The sequence below is a fragment of the Manduca sexta genome, chromosome 28 (genome assembly GCF_014839805.1).
Source record: "Manduca sexta isolate Smith_Timp_Sample1 chromosome 28, JHU_Msex_v1.0, whole genome shotgun sequence".
Taxonomy (NCBI): Eukaryota; Metazoa; Arthropoda; class Insecta; order Lepidoptera; family Sphingidae; genus Manduca; species Manduca sexta.
Window position 1 is genome coordinate 16,623,701 of NC_051142.1, and position 22,751 is coordinate 16,646,451.

The window sequence follows — 22,751 nt, forward strand, 5'->3', positions numbered from 1 at the left end:
TAAGCCTTAACACCTAATGTTTCAGGATGGCGGGCGCATTGGAATACTAAACAATAGTTTTTAATTCAATGTGTTGGATGGTGTTTCTACTATTTATGGGCGGTCGTATCGCTTAGCATCAGGCGAACGGCAAGCTCGCCTAACGATAATAACGAATAAAAAAAAATTAAAATAGCTTTTCGAGTTTTCTCTCAATTCACACAACTTTATTTATTTTGTCAATTACTCCTTCAGATGACTGAATATTGTTATTTTTTTATTTTTAGTTATCGGGAACGCAAAAAAAATATTTTACGTATCTAATAGAAGAAAATTTAGTGACGTAAAATCTAGCCCATTGCGCCATACTAAAGACCACTGTTATGAGATCTTTATTTATATTATAAGTAATTCCGTAGAGATGTCCATAGCAGGAAAGAAGTGATAGTTATTTTGTAAATGTACTGTTAAACAGCTTTTGTCCTATAAACTTAATACTATACACTTCGTAGAAACCTATGAAGTATTTAAACAAATGTGTTTACTTTTTAATATATTTACAATATTGGTGTTTAGTCACAAAAAGGTTGAAATAAAAGGTATATTGTATACAAAATATTTATTTAGCATACCGAATATCCTTAAATAGTAAACATAAATAAAAAAAATACACCATAACTACACAAAGTATTTGCTTAAATTAAACATATGTCTGTACAATGTACTTTCTATTTTCTTATTTTAACCACAACAATATTCGTATAAAAATCATCTCCCAACTCCATTCCATTCATGTAGGGTTACAACGATAGAATATAATTATGTCCTATATTGCAGACAAGTGTAAATCAATATCACAAAACTCCCGATTAGGCACAAAATGCATACGCTGTTAAAAATAAGTTAATTATAAAAGTAAACTTTTTTTTATTAAAAAGCTCATGAAAAAACGTTTGCAAGTCCTGATAGCATTTAATAAATCTATTTTAAAACAATTTACACATTTTGTCTTGTATTAAAAATACGACATCCGAAGAAATATACAATAAGGCCTTTTTGGCATAGTTGCTGTACATAATGTTATATGTACTACTTAATAGTACTTTCACCTTCACAACGTAATAATTTTGTACTGTCGTTGCAAAATATATCAACATGTAATGTAATGAATAATAGCCGTATTGTTAAAGCACCGAGGAGCAACTTAAAATAAAAGCGAAAAACATTTTTTACTCACGGTCAAAAATAGTTTTAAAAATTAAACGAATTTAGTGGTTCTTCTTTGAAAAGAAACATTATTATTATTTCATATTACTAAGATGTTTTGGTGATTTAAATAAAATAACATATTAAACGGATAATCATTCATTCTCTTTATAAATAATTAGGCTGAGATTTTAGGCAAGTGAGTTTTTAGATCTTAGTCTTTAATATGGAAAGAAAAATTGTGATAAGTAAAGATAATATGCCTCGTGTTCAATTCAAGTTCATAATATGTAAGCCGATTGTATATACATATAAAAATCTTGATACCCTTAGCGTATATCTAAGAATACAGTATATTATGAAGTCTTAAATATCATGGAAATTAATTTATATTACTTTGATTCTTATCGTTTTAAGACATTGTATCACATATATTATGTATCTCTTTGTTCATGGAATATTTACAAGACTGATATTTATATACATCTACAATTTTATACGCCCATACGCAGCGTTAAAGGCAGAAAATAATAATTTGAGTGTTCCGTAGACGATGCTTCTTATGATAGGATTTTGCATCGCATAACGAAAAACTAAGACGAGCAAGAATAAGATGAATCCATGATGGACGTAGTACATTCTGTAAAATATTAAAGAAATAAATTAGCATGAAATAATAATAATAACACAATAAATTTCTATAAGTCAATAACAATCATTGACGAGTTGAATTATTCCTCTTATCATTTTAAAAACAAAGAAAATACTACAGAAACAACTGACATTTAAGCAAATAACAATATTTAAAGAAATTTGCATTTGTAGATCTTACATTAATATTAATAATATTTAGAATATTACCTTCTAATATGTCTCTTTGCTTCTCCTATATCTTGATCTTTTTCTTTTAAAAGATATTTTCTGGTGCCTTTTACGAAGTTGATGAAGTGTTCAGTCCAGCTGAAACAAGAACAAGAATATATTAGAATCGCGCCTTATGCTCTTTTCAGCACATAAGGATGATTTCATAATAATAAATTGTATTGATGTCTGAAGTAAAGTTAAGGCCTCCAAGCCGAATTTTCAACCACGGCGGCCAATTTCAATGGAAATCAGCCAGGTACGTAGGAGTTATTGCGCACTAGTATGTGGGCATACATGTGTATTGCGCACACACTTTGCACTATAGTACCTGTGTGCAGTCTCTGTTCCTTCAGTTTCGTAGTTCGGCGAGACGGCAATCCAACATGACTGGAGAGGGATTAGGCGCAGGGCCAAACGGCTATACATGCTTTCCGAGGCACGGGGGTATCACACCGACAACTTCCTGACACCGAGCTCTGTCTGAGTCATGTTTTAAGATGGAAAAACCCAGTCACAATTATTTTGGCCCGACCCGAGATTCGAACCCAGGACCACAGCGTAGTAGTCGTACTTGTACTGCGTAAAAGTACAACTACACCACGGAGGCAGTCATCTTTATTGCACTATCTAAAACTCACGCCCGATGACTAGGGCCAAACTGGTGCATAATAAGTTGAAACAAATATACCAGGAACATGCTTTAAATGTCTGATACCAAACATTTCTAATAATATTTATAAAAGTAATCTCAAAATAAAATGTTTTTATACTGTTACTTAACTCTTACAATTGCCATTGTTTTAAAATATTAAACTCACTTAATAGTCTGCGGGTCTAAGTTGTAAATTTCAGCATCACGCGGCGATAGCCTCGCTTGTAACCGACGAACATTATCTTTCTTAAATATCCACTCACGGAGAGAGAAGAATTGAAGTACATCACTCATTGCGCATAGTCGCTGATTTACAGTAATAAAGCTTAACCTGTAACAATATATTTCATGTTAATAATATTATCTTCCTTTATCATTATTCGGCGTTAATTAAAATAGTAGGATTTTTTTCAATACTGCAACACTAAATCAGATGTTTGAAATAATTTTCATTCCATTGCATGCATTATCTTATCAGCACTTATGTTTGCATATTTCTGATTAATTTGATAATTATGTCTGCTAAGTCCTACTAAGTAATATAAGTACCTTGTTTTTATTCCGAATAAACGCACTGTGTATTCAGCTAGATGTAGAGGTAAAGTTTGAGTTAACAGGGCAATAGCTTTTTGCAAATATCTGTAAAAAAAATGTAACCATAAATTAGGTAAACGCTAATTAAATTTGAGTGTGGAGTGTAGAGGTAAGAAGCACCAAATTAAATGAATCCCTCCTAGCCTAATTTCCCTCACGGCGGAGCATCTCGACGGAGATCAGCCAGATATGCAAAAGATATTAAAGTGCACAAATGTGTACGCGATACGCAGGTGCACTCTTTGTTTCTTCACTTTCATAGTCTGGTAAGACGACAATCTGATATGACTGGAAAGAGATCAGGCACAGGATCAACAGCTTTGCGTGCCCCAATTATATTAGAAACAACTCGAAAAACCCCTAGTAGCGCTAGAGTAGCAAGATAAATATATAATAAACAAGATGGATGTTGTTGTTTTGCAACCATTCAATATTCTAATATTCAAAATATTGGTTATTACATTGTCAAAAACAGCAATAAAGTTTTATCGTTTAATGGTCGCTACCGTTAAATAAATGGGAAATAAATTGTGGAAATGTTAATATTTCACTCTTATTTTTGTATTTCCCACAAAATGAAAGAAAGAAAAGACAAAAAAGCATAGAGACATCTAGCATGCAATAGCGTTAACTCACTTGCTCTCAATCACAGTTCCCGATGGATACCAAAACGCTTTGTCAAAAGGATGAATTCGGAGCTCCCTTCTGATCGTTGTCTCGAATTCCCGCCATGTTACAGGATTATCTATGGTGCTGCAGTTATATACGCGGACTTCTGATAATCTGCGTAAAAAAAAGTAAATTTACATTACAAATGCGAAGCCAGCAGGAATTGTTTTACGTGGTTCCCTTTCCACTGATTGTTAGTAAGATTCTCGTCTAAATATTTTTTTATTAAGTTTCAAAATTAACTATAATCTAACTGTTCACGTAATAATGAAGAATTAAAAAAATAAAGTTTTTCGAATAGGGTCAGGCTGTGTAAATAAAAATAAAACACGCAATATTTAGGAAAAAAATATAATTTCTAAGTATAATGAAGAACGACGAAGATCTATAATTTAACCATGAAATTATTGTGAAGATACTACGCACAACTTCATTACTTTAAGTTATTTAGATTTCATTTCTTTTATTTTATAGTATATTTTGCAAGTTATTTTGTTAGCATTTTTGACTTTTTTTAACATTTATGTTTTTGTTGGTAGCCCTCTGAGAAAAATCAACCGCATCGGTAAAAAAGATTACAAGCTCAATCTTTTTAAAGCTAATATTTTGTGACATAAGTATTATCTGTAGAGCGTCGGTAGAAGTCTGCAGTCGCTGAACATTCTGAAGGAGGCTCCAATCATTATTTGCGATTAGACAAGCCACAAATCCTTGCCAAAGAACACCGATTCCTGCCTAGGATGATTCGCGAGGCTATTGAAATTAAAAAACACCCAAATTTCAATAGGGAAGATGGTTGGAAGCTTGCACAAGCCTGGGATCCTGTTCTACATTTAATTAAATCAGATCCCAAAAGACCGGCTGCCAGACCTCAAGACACTGTGAGCTCATTCTGCGTAAATCGGACCGTCAACAGTTAAAAATTTTAAAAAGTTGTATATTTGAAAAATGTAGGTAGATATTGTAACTTTGACTTTACTGATGAACAACACCTCAGTGCCCCCCGTGACCATGAAGGCTGCAAAGTCTTCGAAACGTCGGGAGAAAATAATAATATAAAAAACCGCGATAAAATCCGTTAAATAGTTTTTAGTTTTATTTCAATGTCTAACATTCGCGTAAACTTAAATGTTCCTCCTTATAATAGTAAAAAATAAGAAACCCATAGGCCCTTTGTTACTTTTTAGCATGAAATAATTTTGAAACGAAACGCAATTTGTCAGATCTTCTCTCTATGTTACTGTAAAATAATATAGGTACATATGTAAAATAATATAGGTACATATAGGTACGTACTTGTCCAACGCTGTCTCCCAAGCCACGGCGATCAGGGTATCTATAGCGATGTCCACAGGCAGTAGGTCGGCCTTTGCGCTATTCTTACAACAGAACACGTGGAGTAGACCCTTGCCCGCGCCCACCACCACGCCGCTCGGCCCGTTCAGGTTCTCTATCCAACCCGGAAACGGATGTTGAAGGGCGGAAATTACTGAAATAAAAAGTAGGTAATTACAAAGTTGTTTTTCTTTGCACTGTATTGTCTATGCGCGATCTGATGGTAAGTATAGTACAAATACTGAGTAACTAATGAGAAACTTCGTGTATCAACTGTATTAATTCTTACTAGAGAGAGTAGATACAGTTAGCCACAAAAGTAGCTGAACAAATTAAAAACTTCGTTTCTACACATTAACTTTAATAGAAATTTTGTTTTTTTTTTTAATCTAAAATAAATTAAAAAATCTTATTTTAGTCAAGGAAAAACGATTATAGACGGACACAAAAATTTCGAAGCGATTTGAATTTTTTAATTTGTTCAGACAGTTTTATGGCTGATTGAACAATAGGTGCAGTGAAACACAGGGTTTTGTAAATTAAAGTTCTTAATAGTGCTCTTCCTAAAAATTGTATAATTAGAAAAATATATTACCAATAGTAGGCCTGAAAATGGCCACCGGATATCCTCTGTTCCGGTGCTGTTCCACAGCATTTTCAGCCAAAGCTTTCGTGAATGTGTAAGTGTTAGGTTTTGGCGCTATGAACCTGTGGAAAGAATCATTCAACGGTTTAAAATAAAGAAAGTTTAATTTATTAATTAGATCCTTACATATGAAATTGGCGTTTTATATGGGAGCAATACATCGTTTTTTTTTAATTAAAATATAATTAATTAATCGAACTACGACATATTATCTGTACCTATAAGGCATGCTTAATGTTATTACATAAATAATAATACTACTTAAAATTAAACTATTTTTCGAATTTTATTGCGGTTATTATTTTAGTTTTCTCCCGACGTTTCGAAGACTATGCAGCCTTCATTATCACGGGAGTACTGAGGTGTTGGTCATCCACAAAGTTAAAGTTACTTATCTACCTACATTTTACAAATATACAACTTTTCATCTCCCGATATTTCGAAGACTATGCAGTATGCAGCCTTCGTGGTCACGGAGGTATTGAGGAGTTGGTCACCCGCAAAGTCAAAGTTACAATATCTACCTACATTTTACAATTATACAACTTTTTAAACTTTAGCTGTTATACTTACTAATAATAATACTCACTTATCAGTGATCTCTGCCATCAGCTCGTCGGGAACAGAGTCGGTGAGCGCCAGGACCTGGTCGAGCGACACCGGCGACGTGTACACCTTCTCCTCCACCGTGATCAGGTCCGCGTTACAGTACGCTGTGGAGACGTGGATGAACGCCTGCGAAGGCGTGTTTGTATTAGGGGAATGAGAATATATACTCACCATTGGCGCAGCTAGGGACAAAGGCGTCGCCAAGAGGGAGCAGGGAGGGGCAACTGCCCGCTACCCAGAGATTCTAAAGTGTTAAGTCTTTGACTTGACTTGCTGATCGGTCATTCCCGTACGTCAAAAATTCCTAATATTCCGTACGCTCATTTACGAGAGGAAGTCGGGGAGGAACATGTGCTCTCGACTTTACCTACAATTCATACATTTCTCATTCTCCATATTAACTTGCCCCCCTAGGGCATCGGCTGGCGACGCTCTTGGCTAGGGGTTTCGATTAAGGGGAGCAGCCGGCAGGAGCAAAAACACGTTCCCTGGTTTTGTATTTAACAAATAATGGTCCTCACCACGCGAACTCCACGTATAAGCGCAAAGCCTTTTCTAGGACGGGTACACGACTACCGTTGCCTCCCACCTCCTCTCTAACTATGTCTGTGATACTAAAAATATAACTTCTTTACACCTAAAGTAGATGGGAGTGAATATTGTCAAAAACTATAATGAACTAGCTTTGTCTCCCGGCTTCGGACGCGTGATAATTTTTCCGGGACAAAAGCGACGTTACATATTTAACCAGGATAAAAAGTAAGTATATCCTTCAAATAGATTAGTAGTTATATCCTTCCTGCGGATAAGTAGTTATATCCTTCCCACGGTTTCAAATTATCTCCATACCTAATTTCATCTAAATCCGTTCGATAGTTTTTAAGTTTATTACTTTCAGACGCGGCGCGATTTATGATATATAAAGATTCTTCGTTTAATGATAGCTAAAAGGCAGTATGTTAAATAATTTATACGAATGAGATAAATATGGAATGGGTACCTGAATGTTGGGTAACCGGTCGCAAATGTCCAGGAGTCGCATCACAGACCGCACGTTCTGGTCCACCGATTTGCCAAGAACTTCGTCGAATTTCAACGTGGCTGCACCATGGAATACTATGGATACCTAAAAAAAAACATATCCAATGTTGGATAATATTATCTGGCAGTTATTCCTGCACCTAAACAAATATTTGTATCACCACAATAAAACAACGGATCTAACAAAAATAATTATAGCGCACAACACTGTCAATGTAAATTTTTATAAATTAATCAAACTATAAAAATTTAAAATATGTTATTTAAGCATTACATAACAATCAATATTATATTGTAATTGTATGTATCAATTTCTTAATAGACTTTAATGAATGTAATAAATAATTCCATTTACTCATATGCACGCCCAGTAAAGGTGATAGCACAAATATCATAATCGGAAAGGGATCGTCACCAAATCCCCTTAGCCTCGCCCTCAAACAGGTGTCCTAACGTAAGCACGTAACCAAAGCGGATTAGCAGCTCCGATACGTCGGCTCGGCTATGGCTCACCGACTACTGGTTGGGCAATTCTCTGAACTACAAAAAACCAGGTTTTTCGTCAGATAATGTATGTTTTTCGGTCATTTTTAATTATATCTATATTTTATACTGTACTTAAACTAGTTTTCTACCAAGGCCTATTCATATTTTTTTGTATAATATTATCATAATCCAGTAAAAAAACATTAAACATGCAAAATCTCATACATATGGCGCGTCCGCACGTCCAACTTACGATTTTAATCTTTTATAAAAAATATATGCAATCTTTTAATTAATTCAAAGTAGCTGAATCGATACTTAAACTATACGCCCGTGATTTACCATTTATAGTGTATTAATCGGTAAAACCAATCGTATTTACAGAAGTTTTAAAATGTCCAGACGTATATGCATAATTTCTATGGCTCATGCTTTCGCCAAGTACCTGCAATAACTGTGACGACATATCGGCCGAAATGTTTCGGCATATCTTTAGTGATAGACGCCCCCGTGCTAGCGTGAAGTAAGAACGTTCCTATGTAGCGTAAATAGAGAATTAAACACGATAATATCATCGATTCTGGCTTTTGTAAGGCAAGTTGTCTAATTTTATATGATCGTATTTTATTTAATTTATATTAACACAATATTTTTTATAACATACCACCGAAAATCGAAACAGTTTTAAAATTCTTTGATGTATTTGTTACTTGTGAATTCTGATAAAATTAGAAGGAAATGAATTTTAGTGTTTAAATCACATTTAGCTGGGTCTAATTATTCTGGATTTCGCTGGCGATTTTACGTCAGATTAATTAGACATGGGCCAGGTAAATTAGAATTTTAAACAGGATTAGGTTTTTCACTTTATAAAAATTTAATATTATCATTTCATGTAACAAGAAACGGTTAGCAGAAAAAAGAAAATATAATTGAATAAAGACTGACGAAATTTTATGGAAAGAAAACCAAGAAAAAGAGCGACTTAGATATCTTAGGCAGAAGGCAAATAAAAAGCCACTCAGTATTTTAAAAATGTCATCAAGAGAATAGAGAATTTAAAGAATAAGATAGAGACACAATTCCAAGGCTTATTATTTAAGGGAACAGAAGAAAACGGCTCAATTGCTAGCTAGTAATACTACTCTTGAAAGCACATGTGGATCTGATGTTGAACGCTTCCAAGAAAATAAGGATGATGTTTTCTTGCCATCACCTTTAATTATATCTGACAAGACATATATTCCCAAACTTTGGTCACTCGTTAATCAAAATAGACAATATTAAATTTGATTCATCTTGTTCAAATTTAGCGCAGCGTCTATTTACTGTTCGCAAGTAGAGCTGTTGCGAGAATTCCTGTATAGACGAAGCTATTTAATGTCCTCATGATAATCATCTAGGTTTTTATATACTGCCCCCTCATAATATTAGCGTGTATGTGGTACCATTAGCTGAATCTACCACACTAACTGAACTAAGCTTATTAGATCAGTCGAACTTAGATTGGTCGAATATTCTTAAAGAAAACGGTGATGATGAATCCTTACCATAAGAATCAAATTAAAACTGTGTTTCAATATTAACTGATATTGTAGTTAAGCCTGCTTATACATATAATACATTAAAAAAATTGAAAATTAGGAAAAGAGGCCATGCAAAAAAATGGAGAAGAGAATGCTACGACAGAGGACTTGGATTTGCCAAAATATAATAATGAAACATTTGAAATTTTTGCGAATATTGGCTAATGGGGAGACGTCCTTGATAATCATGCTTTGAACATTTTTAATTGGTTGAGTATTACATATATTTAAATTTCAAATAGAGTTGCTAACTGATTAATGATCATTTCAATATTTTTTTATATTTCTTCCAAAAGTTACCTAATAAACCCAAAGTGAAATCGATCCTATTTAATAATTGTGATGATAACATTTGAGAGAACCTAATTTTCTTAAACATTAATTAAGAAATTAGCGTGAGTCAATCTCAGAAATATAATATAGTAGATCTATAATATAATGCTCAAAAGAATGTCATTATTTTTTTATAAAAAATTAAAGTTCAATTGATTATGTTTATGATAAATTTATGATTATTATTAATTTATTGATTTATTTAGTTATTTTATGGAACAGAGAGAAAATGTATGTTAAAGATACTGATACAATTGCAGATTTTCATTTCATGTTAATTTTAAAGTTTAACCAAGTTATTAATAACTAAAATATTTATAGTTATTTATGACTTATTGTGATTTATTGAAGGTGACAAAAATATGACATTATAGTTTTTTTCATGGTTTTACAAATGTATATATGCTACCATTCTCATTCACATGTCTTGATCTCATTTATCTGATTATTTAAATTTTCAATGAGCTATATGTCTTCGTCTAATGGATCAATTTAAGTGCCTTTACCCTTATTATATTTCTTTAAGTTATGTTTTTGATATAAACGAAGCAAATCATTCAAATATTGAAAAAAAAATTGAGCCAGGTTAATTATGCCAAAACCTTCTTTTTCGGAGAATTGCCCGGTTGACATGGTTGACACCAGAAGGTTGAGAGCCGTAATCGCGGGGACGATGAGCCGCAAGCGCGGGAACTGCAAGTCGACCACGCACCGCACCGCGGTTCGTGAGCATGTAGTAGACTTTGCAGTAGGAAGTTTCATAAAAAGATATGCACGGCTCGAGTTGATACGATGACGATACCTTTCCGATTTGATATGTATGCTATGACCTTTACATAACATCTGTAACATGCATTAAACCCGTATTGAGTATTTAGCAAATAAATGATTTGATTTGTCAAATATTATGAAGACCCACGTAAATATATTTGATTATTCCACCTGCGAGATGTTTTTATATCATTCCTATTAAGTAATTTATATTATTACCTCGTTCAAGAGACTCATAGAGTCAAGACTGATTCCTAGGTTTGGTTCCGTAGTGTCTCCGTGTATGATGTACAATTTGTCCAGCTGGGACGGGCATTTTTCCCGGATATTGTCAAAAACCTGTGAAAAAAGTTTTGCACTAATTGAATTTTCTTCCCACGGCTACGACTACGGCATAATTAAAGCATATGACCACGTGTGCTCTCTGAACATCACTACGAAAATTTTATAAATACATTAAATATATAATAATAATAATAATATCAGCCCTGTATTATATACTGTCCCATTGCTGGGCACGGTCCTCCCCTACTACTGAGAGGGATTAGTCTACCTCGCTTGCCGAGTGTGGATTTGTAGACTTCACACCCCCTTAAAATTCCTATAGAGACCTTCTCAGATATGGAAGTTGCTTGACACGGCTAACAAGCCTTCACAGTTAAAGCAAGCGATAATTTATAAAGAATACACACATAGTTTTAACAAAAGTCAGAGGTATGTACCCTGGTACATGATAATTAATTATTTAATTCACGATAAGTATTAAACAGTTTTTATACAGATTATTTTGACATTGCATTACTAATTGAAACCACATACTTATCTTCTTTATAATAACAATTTACTATAAGGTACTCGAAACGTTGATGTAAAATAAAAAAATATAGGTAAGTTTCGAACAAAATAAATATCAATAAGAAGTATTTATAACTATAATATTCAGCCTAATGCTACATCGACTACTATACCTATGAGAATTCGTCGCAGAGGCAGCATCGTACATTTTGGTAAATACTCTTATGTACACGCTATATTAGCATTAAACTGCAAAATGATAAAAAATCTGATAAAGTAAAAACTGTGATTTTTGGTGAAAACGTTATTCATGGAGAATTTTTGATTGTACAACGTTAACAGAGATAAAGAATATATGGTTTCATTTATTATTGCAATGTGAGAAACATCTGTATAACGATTTCAAATCACAATATCTTCTTGTTTCACAATTTTAGAGCGTCGTTTCTCAGTAGTCTGGTTTTAGTTTTTTAACACTAGTTCTACTTAATTTATTAGAGACTTAAAAATCCGTTCAGCTATTTTTACATTATCTGTACTAAGTAAGTATATATATCGTATCACACCTATCTATCATTGCTATTTACTAGCAAAATTTGTGTAGCGGGTATTGTTTAATAATATAAAGCCATTTTTTATATACTTTAAACAAATTATAATTAACCTGTGATTGTTTGAGCTGTGACAATCTCTTTTCGGGCGACACCTCTCTCTTCTGCCGCATCAGCAGGTATAGTTTTCCGATGTCTGGACATGTCCAAAGCAATCTTTCTATCAACACCTGTAGGATAAACAGGAAATGAACTTAGCATTGCAGCGCCGTCAAATCACCAACCATTTAATATTAGATATTGCATTAAAATATTTAAGTAGTAACGGACTGGCTAATCACAAAATTGTCCTGTCTGATTGCCCACAATTGTAGTTTAACGAATTATCGTACGTAATGTTTTCATTGTTTCTGGTACACAAAGTTCTAGAGTACGGACTAGCATCACTATTTTTTATTGCCAAGTTTCGTAATACTTAAACTCAGGCGACGATTCGCTTATGTCATGATGCAGTTGCAAAAACACGTTGTTGATACACCAAGTACAATTTTATGTCGTAAATTTTTTACTGTATACGAATTATGTATGATAAATAAAAATGATGGTATCTAACAAAAACACTTCTGTACCTACTTCATAGGTGTTATGCAAAAACATAATAAAATAGGTACTCAGTGATACAAACTATTAAAAAAGAAGATGTCACAGAAACTGATTAGTTAGTAAAAAATTTTACTTATAAAAATATTCGCATTTATTATTTCATGCTCATATTCGCTATACAAATATTATTCTCACTAACACGCACCGATGGATTTGTAACCGCTTAGTAATACTAAAGCAGTAGGTATTCATTTTACACAGCGCTGGATTACGCTTATGATCATAATAAATAGGACCATTGTTCAGCTTATATGTTCTTTTGCGTCAAATTTAAAATAAAATGCGCATTATGTGTCAATATCACTGCTAGGCACAAAATAAAATTAGAGATATTTAAAATCTATTCCATTTTATCAGTTAAATAAGCCTGAATACCATGCAAACTTACATGACGTCTATCTCTACCATTATGATTTCCGTAGAATTCTAACAAAATCGTAACAACTGAAAAGATAATGTTTTAGAACACTCTAGGGTACCTTTCCCATGAAACCCGTAGCGCCTGTGATGAAGATGCACTTGCCAGCATAGAATTGCGGGATCTGTGGCTCCCTGGCATATGGGGAGACTGGACGTGGCACCATTTTGAACCCTGTTAATAAGAACATAGTAATTGAGATATGCTTCAGTATACATGTGTATTTTTTAATCAGTCACTTGTTTTGTAAATCCTGTAGTTTTTACCGTCCCACTGCTGGATCACCTATTACTATTGAAGAGAGGTTAGGCGTTTCTTTGACAGCGTCGCTTTAATACATAAAAGTTAGTCTTCTGTGTACGAGCACGGCAAAGACACCCCCACTCCCCCTTTTGGTAAGCGGAATCCATATTCCACTTACCAAAAGGGGGAGTTTCAGACAGAACTAAGTCTTGTGATAGAAATAATTCTTTCCCAGATAGAACTAATTTATTGACTGTTTGATTAATATTAAGTATCAACTTTATTAAATGGAAGGATAATTATCAATAACTGCAATCACATAATTCGCAAAATAAACACGACCTGATTGCGATAAACCATTTTATTTATTCAATGGGAGGTCAGGCACCTCTCAACCGCCTTCATACGGGCCTGACTCCTGTCCGTCAATATTGACAGGCCGTATTGACTTAGCCATAGCATGGGTAAACGTCATTCGCGAAACATGCCTCGGACTAAGTCACGTGTGTTTTAAGTGCGGAAATATTGTTTTCCTATCTTGTTATAACATTTTTTATGTTCAAACAACCTACCTTAACGACATAGCGATTATACTAGCGTACAATACAAGCGTACTATAAATCACAATTCTACTAGATTCCTGAAAATTTTATGGCGACATTCGCTCAATTCTCATTCTAAGTCATTTTTATTTTTCGGGAAATAGCTAATGCAATGTTATTCTACAGTCTTTCACGGACAAATCGAATTAAACTGTTAAAAATCATTTAAAAAATGAATAAAAAAAATAAAAGATTATACCAAAGATTTTTGTTTTATAAAAAATCCATAATTTTGGCACACCAGGTGTGACGTCATAACATACATGACATTCTGATGCCAAAAGTACAACGGCACGCTAACCATATTTTTAGAAGTATTCTATTTGATTTATCTATTCGAAATTAATACAATTATAGAAATAAAAATTAAACATCATATTACTACAATCTTTACTTTGGTTGATTTTTTTTAATAATATGGATATTGTTATATTAATTAATTTCACAAAGAAAATGTGACATCAAAGTATATTATGTAAAGTACACCTCATTTTAAGTTGCAACTGACGCTATTCGGTAGCAATTTAAGAAACATTTTTTGGTAGATTTAAATTGTTAGAAATGATATAAAACAGATTTTTTAATTTTTTGCGTATAACTTTGTATATACCCCCTGTAACTCATGCGCCGTAAATGTTAGGAACGAATGCTCAAAATCGTCTGCTTGGGCAAGCGCCACAAGTAATCACATAAAATATTTTGCATCTAAATGAATCATTTGTTAAACTATTAACACTTTAAAATGCATTAAACGCCAACTGAATGTTTTTTATTTGTTTAGTAGAGAGGTGCAAGATGAATACATATATGTTGTATGTGTGTGTAATGCAACAAGCTTTAAGCTGAAAGTTGAATAAGGTGTAGTTAGTAATTTAGCCTTTGTAATGATGGTAGCAAGAAATTTGACGACCTTATTTCTGCATACCTTACCAAGTAACCTAGTTTAATCTTTGCTGGTGATAGGATATATTTTATGTCCGGCCGGATAGCGACCACCTTACACAAGGCGTCAAAACCTGCTATAGTGGCTCACGTGTGTCGTGTTTCTGGATCAGCCTGTGTATATAAGGTCCTAACAGGCCGGCACAATTGTGTCGACTGCCGAGAAGTAATCATATCTTGTCAGTCGACACTCTATTGGACCCCACTCCATTTACCATCAGGTGGAAGGGGGAGGGGGGTCCCATTGCCGTGTCAGTATAAAAAAAACTAGGCACACCGATAATCGAACCTTGGGTGGCAATACGTGAGAACAAAGGACTTTGGCCGTTTCTGCTGAAATGTCACTAATATAAACAAGTCAACGGCCTTTTGTCATTGGTTGCTAACATTTATAGACAAATATTTGCACACTACAAACAACCATAGACAATATTACGCAAAATTGACTCTATGGTTATAAAATTCTATTTGTACCCAGGCATTGCCCACGTACAAAGCCGTCCCCACTACAGAAGTTCTAAATCACTCTGCAGATCCTTAACACCATCTACAAGACGCAAGCGCCATCTATTTAAAAAAAAAATCACGTAGAAGGAAGTTACCGAGATTAAAAGTAACCTATGTGTTAATCCAGGACATGGGCTTTATGTGTGCCAAATTTCGTTGAGCTATTTACTTAGGATACTTCTAAGAAGCATCCAAACAACAAAAAATAAACAAATAGACTTAACCCCTAAACCGTAGTTAGACTTGCAACGGGGGCATTACTTTTCGGCGTGTGTGTCCGTTCCATGTGATATGACGAGCCTACCACCATATCGGGCACGAGTTCCAGCTTCCGCACAGAAAAAATAATAAAATATTAAAATAAAATAAATAACTAATATGACGTAATGTTATTAAGGCAACAATGATTCAAATGAAGCCCACGACATTCATTTCAACAGCACTCGACTTAAAGTATCGATAAACAATCTCCATGCAGATTTGCATTGCTGTCAATTAGTGGCCCATTATTTATATAGCAATAGTAAACTTAATGACAACAATAAATTTAAATTTATAATTTTGTAAAAAGGGACAAAACGATAGTGCGTCTGTCGTTTCTGTGGGGTTTTAACTTCAACAAAATTTATTATTAATGGGGCGCGCTGTTTTTTTTTATAGCTTTGAATGGCGAGAGTAGACGAACCCGCCCTTCGTCTGGTGGTAAGCGATACGGCCGCCTATAAACAGCAGAAACAATATCGATCACCTTGAATTATTATTATGACTACAAAGTTTTTAATTAAACTGTTTTACGGATTTTATCGCGGTTTTAATACTTTACTTTTCTCCCGATGTTTCGAAGACTTTGCAACCTTCATGGTCACGGGGGGTCAAAGTATTGTTTAGTATTCCACTGCGCTCGCCATCCTGAGACATGATATGTTAAGTCTCACTATGTCCAGTAGTTACACTGGCTACAATATCCTCCAAGCCGAACACACACCAGTGACTAGTCACACTGCTGCTTGGCGGTAGGAATAGACATTGCGGTGGTACCTACCCAGGCGCACTCTCACATAGGAGAGACCTAGCACCGTATGATCACTAGCCATCACTTGGCATTTAATAATAAGCCGCACGAAGTCTACTGAATGTAGGTATATAGCCCTCCCTTAAAGGTTAAGAAATGAGTAGTAATAATTAATTTATATAATGTGCAAATGATTACAAGGGCGATACCTGATTAATTCTTTCAGTAACTCGTCATCGCCCGGCGCGAGTTGATATGGATTAGAATTTTCGAGTTATTTTATATAGTTGAACTTCGATTTTAGGGCGGTTTTCCAAGAACTTAGTCTGCCGTTTATTAAAGCATTTCTACTTCAGAATAATGAAACGAAAGGGGTCCAAAGATTCTATGAGCACTATTTTTTGGTCAAAGATGAAAAAAAATATATATTTTCTCTATGTAAAAGTCCCCCATAGATATGAAAATAGGCGGTTTTCTTAGCGGTTAGGTAATACTTATGAAAATAAAAGGTTAAGAACTAGAGCGGTATATTTTCACTACCAGAACTACGAGTAAGAGCTTGAACAAAGCCCATATCTTATAATTATCTAAAACTATCAATATATCCGTTGCTCTTCCATAAGCGAATACTTTCTCTTTGGTTATATATTGGGTACTTACATACGTACCGTATTATATCGAATATTGTCATATGCGGAACTACATATACTTGACCTTCAAAACCTTCACGGAACCGTCAAACACATGTATACTTATTGTCAACACATTGCTAATGTGTGTAAACATGCTAGCTAAACAGAATAATCTTATAACTTCCGATGATTTGGTTCCGTATATTGTATAAGAAGTTTTAACAGTTTGCCAAAACTATTTTTGAATAGTCAACAATGCACTCTATATTCTTAAGGGAGTAATCATGGACGGTAGCCGAAGCCACTCGTATTCTGATATTACTACTATTTATTACGTACCTATCAAGAAGGTAGTCACTTTTTGCTCGCATTTATTTACCACACATTAAATATAACGTGTCAAATCGTTGGCCTTTTTTTCTCATCGCCTGTCATACTTCATAACAATTTTTTTAATACAAATTAAACAATATTATTGTGACAATAATATCTTGATTCTCGTGATATCCTGTGTTTGTTTACAAACGATTTAAACACACTATAATAGAAGGCTGGCAGTCAATGATTGGTACACAGTTCAGGATCTTAATTTTTTTCCAGGCGGGGCAAAATTTGAATAATGCCGGCTCTGCCCACCTATATATTTACCTTTGTCATCATCATCATCTTTCGCGCCCCGTGGGAAATAATTTATGTGTGTAATGTACTGGATGTCTCAGTAGTCAAAGTTGGGTTAGTGATGACTGATGAGTTGCGTATTCGTCCGCCAAGTTTGAATTTGCCCTCTGAATACGCCGCCCGGCCCAGTCTTACACCTAGTTCCGAGGCTGTTGGTACAGTACTTGTGATCACCGTTCCTCAAGTAACACTTTACAATACCAGAAACTGTAAACAGCCCTCTTTCTCTAGTAATCTTAGTAACTTCGTAACGTTGCTCTTTCATTACTATTTTAATAAGATATAGACTATTTAAGAAGCAAAATGCAATGCGTTGGTCAAACGTGCAAATAATAAAGTGCAGTTCTGTTTTGCGATATCTTTCTATTTTCTACGGAACCCTAGTTTATTAACACGTTACTAACGGCTCAACGTCAGTATCCTAATGGATTACACTAACTTACCATTATTTTTGTAAATGGAATATAAATACATTTTCATTTTCAGTCGCTGCAACTAAGTTGATTATTTAGCAATCTATTGGGAGCAACTATCAGTTTGAGAGCAATTGTTGTAAAGTAATAGCAATATAGCTTGTTGCTACCAATTTGTCGTTATCTGATGCAATACTTGTCAGTGTTTACGCGAAACCTGAATTCTGTAATTTATAAGCCATATATTCATGGATTTTTGCATAGACGACACTAAACCCATCTTTGTTGGTTTATTGAAGCCCTTTGATTCCCTAGCCACGGAGGCTGTACCTATTTATTACATTTCTAATGCATAAGTTTTTCAATTGTCACACAGTTTAAAAGTTATTATTTAGCTGAAGTATGCTTTAAATTTTGTCATAATTATATGCTCCAAAATTGCTTATGCATACGAAAACACGCAATGTGCAATATAAAAGTAGGTGACTGCATCGATACGAAGTTAATTAATTATAATAAGACTATTTGTATGCTTCTTATATAATTTTTTTCAATGAAAAATAATGTTATTTACACTAGCTTATACACGCAGTTTTGCGTGAGTGGAATTCGGTTTATGATATAAGTACCTATAACTAAATATTTTTATGATAAAAAAAATTCGACCTTCCCTTCAACTCGTTCATAAATCGTTTTGATCTTAACCCACCGAACCTTATTAAAAAAGAGCGTCCTTACGTCCTTTAACTCTGAAAGCCGCGAGCACAGGCAGACAGACATGTTCACATACGTAAACATTTCTCAACAAAACAAAGAAACTTACAATAAAAACAATACAAACATAAGATTTTAATACATTCTGTTGCATATCTGGGTGGCCTTTCGTTCACCTCGTGGCTTAATTCAAATTTTTCGGTAAGTTACCTTCCAATATTATCCTTCACCGTTGACTCGAGCGATGCATAACAGTGCGAAACGTAAGAAATGGGTGTATACTGCCTTCGAATGCTCCTGTGATTCTAATATAGATGGCGATGTTGATTAAATAATCAAATTGGATTAAGCCATCATAATGAATCTGGAAACCTCAATCAAAACAGTGTTCATCCAAAATGTCTACTATACATAATATAGTAGATTTTTTGTTTTTTTTTTTGGGTTTAATAACTAATTCAAATATTATTTAACGGTTTAAAATACTGCATGTTTAGTCTATGCCCATCTATTTTTATAATAGGTCATAAAAAAATAAGATTTTTAATCTCTGCTAGGTTAACTATTTTGGTATCGAATGAAACCAGTTTGTATCTTGTTTTTGTAATCATGTCAACGAATAACACTGTAATCTGTATATTAATACTTGAAGAGAACACATTTACACGACCCCCTTATCTTACTCCTTTTTAGGCACATTGCGAGTACGGAGTGTGAGATTTGGCATAATTAAAGTTGATATAGAGAAGCAGTGCACAAAAATACACTTTATATATATGTTTTACCTATAATAAATTCGACTGTCGAATTACACAGGTGACCATTAATATAAATAAAGAGAACTGAGAGTCTGACGTTTCAAAATAAAGGTTTTTTTCCTAAATTTGAACAGTATATTATGATAATTCGCACCTCGCTAATACCAGACGCGTTTAGTAAACTGTTTAATAAAAAGTATCAACTTAATGGGAAATACCGTAAGTAGTCCTCATTTCATTTGGTATTTGTTTTTCAAATAACAAAAGCGTTGGACAGCAGTAGTAGCCTGATAGTGTTTTCAGATCAGATGGTTTTTCCCCATTTAGGCTACTTTGGAGGGTGTCATTTCGACTAATAATTGCAAATGGCGACCGTTCGCCGTTTAGGCTAATACGAATGTGACTAAAAGCTATTTAGGAGACCTATTTCAAACAGCAACACATAGCACAAAGCACAGAACGAAGAGAAAACCAGGGCAAAATGTATAAATGCGGTTTTTAAAGTTACACCAAGTATTTAATTTTAATGTCCAGTCGGTACATTCTTATAGATGTTGTTTATAATGTAAATTAATACAAATTTTGTTGCAACAATAAAAAACTTTCTTTCTAATAGAAGCGTTTTTTTATTATTTAACTAGGCGTAAATACTAAGAAAACTCAGCGATTTAAAATAAAAGGAATAATATTTTAATAGGATATTATTTTGATATGAATACATAATATGTGAGCAGTTTGTAAAAAAATATTGGAGTATATCTTTTTTTAAAATGATATTTAACACGTTCGCTGCTACAACAAATTTAGGTGACTATCCAATGACGCTGTATCGGGTCTTTTCCTGTCCTTTCTTTGTCCTACCAACTAAAATCCCGCCATTCGACTCTCGCCCTAATATCGAAGATCGCGGGATGCGCAATTGCATGCAACCGCAAAAGTTGAAAAGATCTGGTCTATGTTTTTCACTTCTGAAAACTACACCAATGAAACTAATGCATTCATCTGGTGCATTAGTTCATGAGGTTCAGCCTTATGCGCCTAACGGAAAAATATCTGTGGCCAATATAACGCCAAAAAGCCCTATATACTCTATGTCAAAAATTGATTGTATTTTAAATACAATCACCAAAATATATTTGTCACATACATACTCATTAAAAATAAAGTCTACGAAGCCATCCAGTGGGTAGTTCAACATTCCATAGGTAGTAGGAAAGATGTAACAGGTTGATTTGATGACGCAGCGAACGTGTTACATAAAATATGTTTAGTAATGTAGAAACAAAGTCGTGTGCATTATTCTTAGCCCGTAACCCTCACTGCTGGCAAAACAAATTAGTTTCGCAGGTAATTATTTTTCTAATGAACACATTGCGCGATTATAATTTCAGTGCTTATTCCATTATCAGATTTGCAAGGAAAAACACCACATTAAGTAATATTTAATTATTTTATGAGTGTTATCTGTATAAAAATCTATTATTTTAATAAAAGATTACGTATAAACATATGTTTAGGAAGGTCGACACCAATCCTGGATATTCATTTTGTAATTTTATTTTTGTAGTACATAATTGTGCATTAGCCATGGAACCAAGTACTTATCATATACTATTGCACTGTTGCATAACCATAGTGCCTCGTTCGATCATTTTATGAGACAAGTCGTAGTGATTCTGTGTGAAGATGTATGCAGCTTTTTTCATATGTTCCAATGAGTGAAGCACTTCTCTCTCAGGGGCCTTATTCTCTATCCCGCACGTTATGTTAACAGTGCGTAACAAGCACATTACACAAAGCATCGTGTTTAGGACTATAGAAATTTGGCTTACAGAATACCATTCCACGCATATTTCTCGAAGATAACATGACACGGCCGCGTTACGCGTTTACAATATCATACAGAATAAGGGCCCAGGCTATAACGAATAAATGGGTTACCTAATGTAAGGAAATATTGATTGAATTCACTGGTTTTGCATAGGTTTCCCACATTAAAGATTGAATTTTTGGAACCTTGTTTAGTTTGTACAGAATAATAAAAAAAAAAAACAATTTAACTTTTATCTTCCTCCATTTTGCGGCAAATTAATTTCAGCGGTACAACCTGTTTCATTCATATTGCAGGAACGATTAGAGGTTTCTTACGACCGACCTAGTTGGAAACATTGGCTCGATGATCAGCAAGTTAAGTAAATACAACACTGTGTTGCCTGACCTAGTAATCGAATTTAGGCCCAGGGTCGACCTAGGTCATCATTGGGGAGTAGTTAGCCTGGATACACGTTACCACTAGGCCAAGGGTAAATAATTTTAATCAACGATTATCCTAATCAATATTTTGAAACTGATATGATTTGTCGCAACGTAAATTGATAAATCAGAAGTTAATTAGAACTCAAAAACAGTGTATTGGTATATATCTACAGGTGTTTATAACAGAAAACACTATTAAAACCCGCTCAGGAATTTTATCTAATACGCAAAAATTAACCTAACGCTAGATGGTATTTGAGTTGCGATTTAAAAGTAAATACTTACTGTTACTTAAAATCCTTAGAGTCGAACGCGGGCGCGAAACAACGGACACTGCACGACACTGAGGTGACGATGCGGTTGTTAATGTATAATATTGTTACAGTATAACGCTGTGGACACACTCGCGAATTTACGCGGTGCGTTCGGTTTAGAAGAATGATTAGGTGTATCGACAGCAAAATTATGATTAACAGTCGGTGGCATCAATGAAAGAGTACAAAAAAACGTCTGGCGATGCGAGCTATGAATGTTTCGTCACCATGCGCTTGTACTCTTAATTCATTAGCGCATTTACATTTATGTAACCGCAAAATATAAGAATATAGAATAACTATAGTTCATGAGCCGACTCCGCACCATGTGGACAGCATATATGAAAATACAAATTACATACACTACCTCCACTGAGCCATTGTAAACACGCTATACACCAGACTATAAAGTCAGCTATATCAATAACATGATTGCCCGAATAGAAAGGATGTCAATATGAGTCAAATGGCATTGAATTTAC

General features: G+C 34.2%; 1 protein-coding gene across 1 annotated transcript; it reads right to left on the bottom strand.

Moving 5' to 3' along the window:
* Positions 1-583: 583 nt before the first annotated feature.
* On the bottom strand, positions 584-22,369 carry LOC115456205 (putative fatty acyl-CoA reductase CG5065). The gene is made up of 13 exons (XM_030185167.2): positions 22,241-22,369; positions 13,260-13,372; positions 12,231-12,347; positions 10,991-11,110; positions 7,555-7,680; positions 6,535-6,680; positions 5,895-6,007; positions 5,261-5,453; positions 3,932-4,078; positions 3,251-3,340; positions 2,868-3,032; positions 2,047-2,145; positions 584-1,825 (listed from the first exon to the last, which is right to left on the bottom strand). The coding sequence occupies exons 2-13, from the start codon at positions 13,362-13,364 to the stop codon at positions 1,672-1,674; spliced, it is 1,575 nt and encodes a 524-aa protein (XP_030041027.1). The 5' UTR covers positions 13,365-13,372; positions 22,241-22,369; the 3' UTR covers positions 584-1,671.
* Positions 22,370-22,751: the final 382 nt, after the last annotated feature.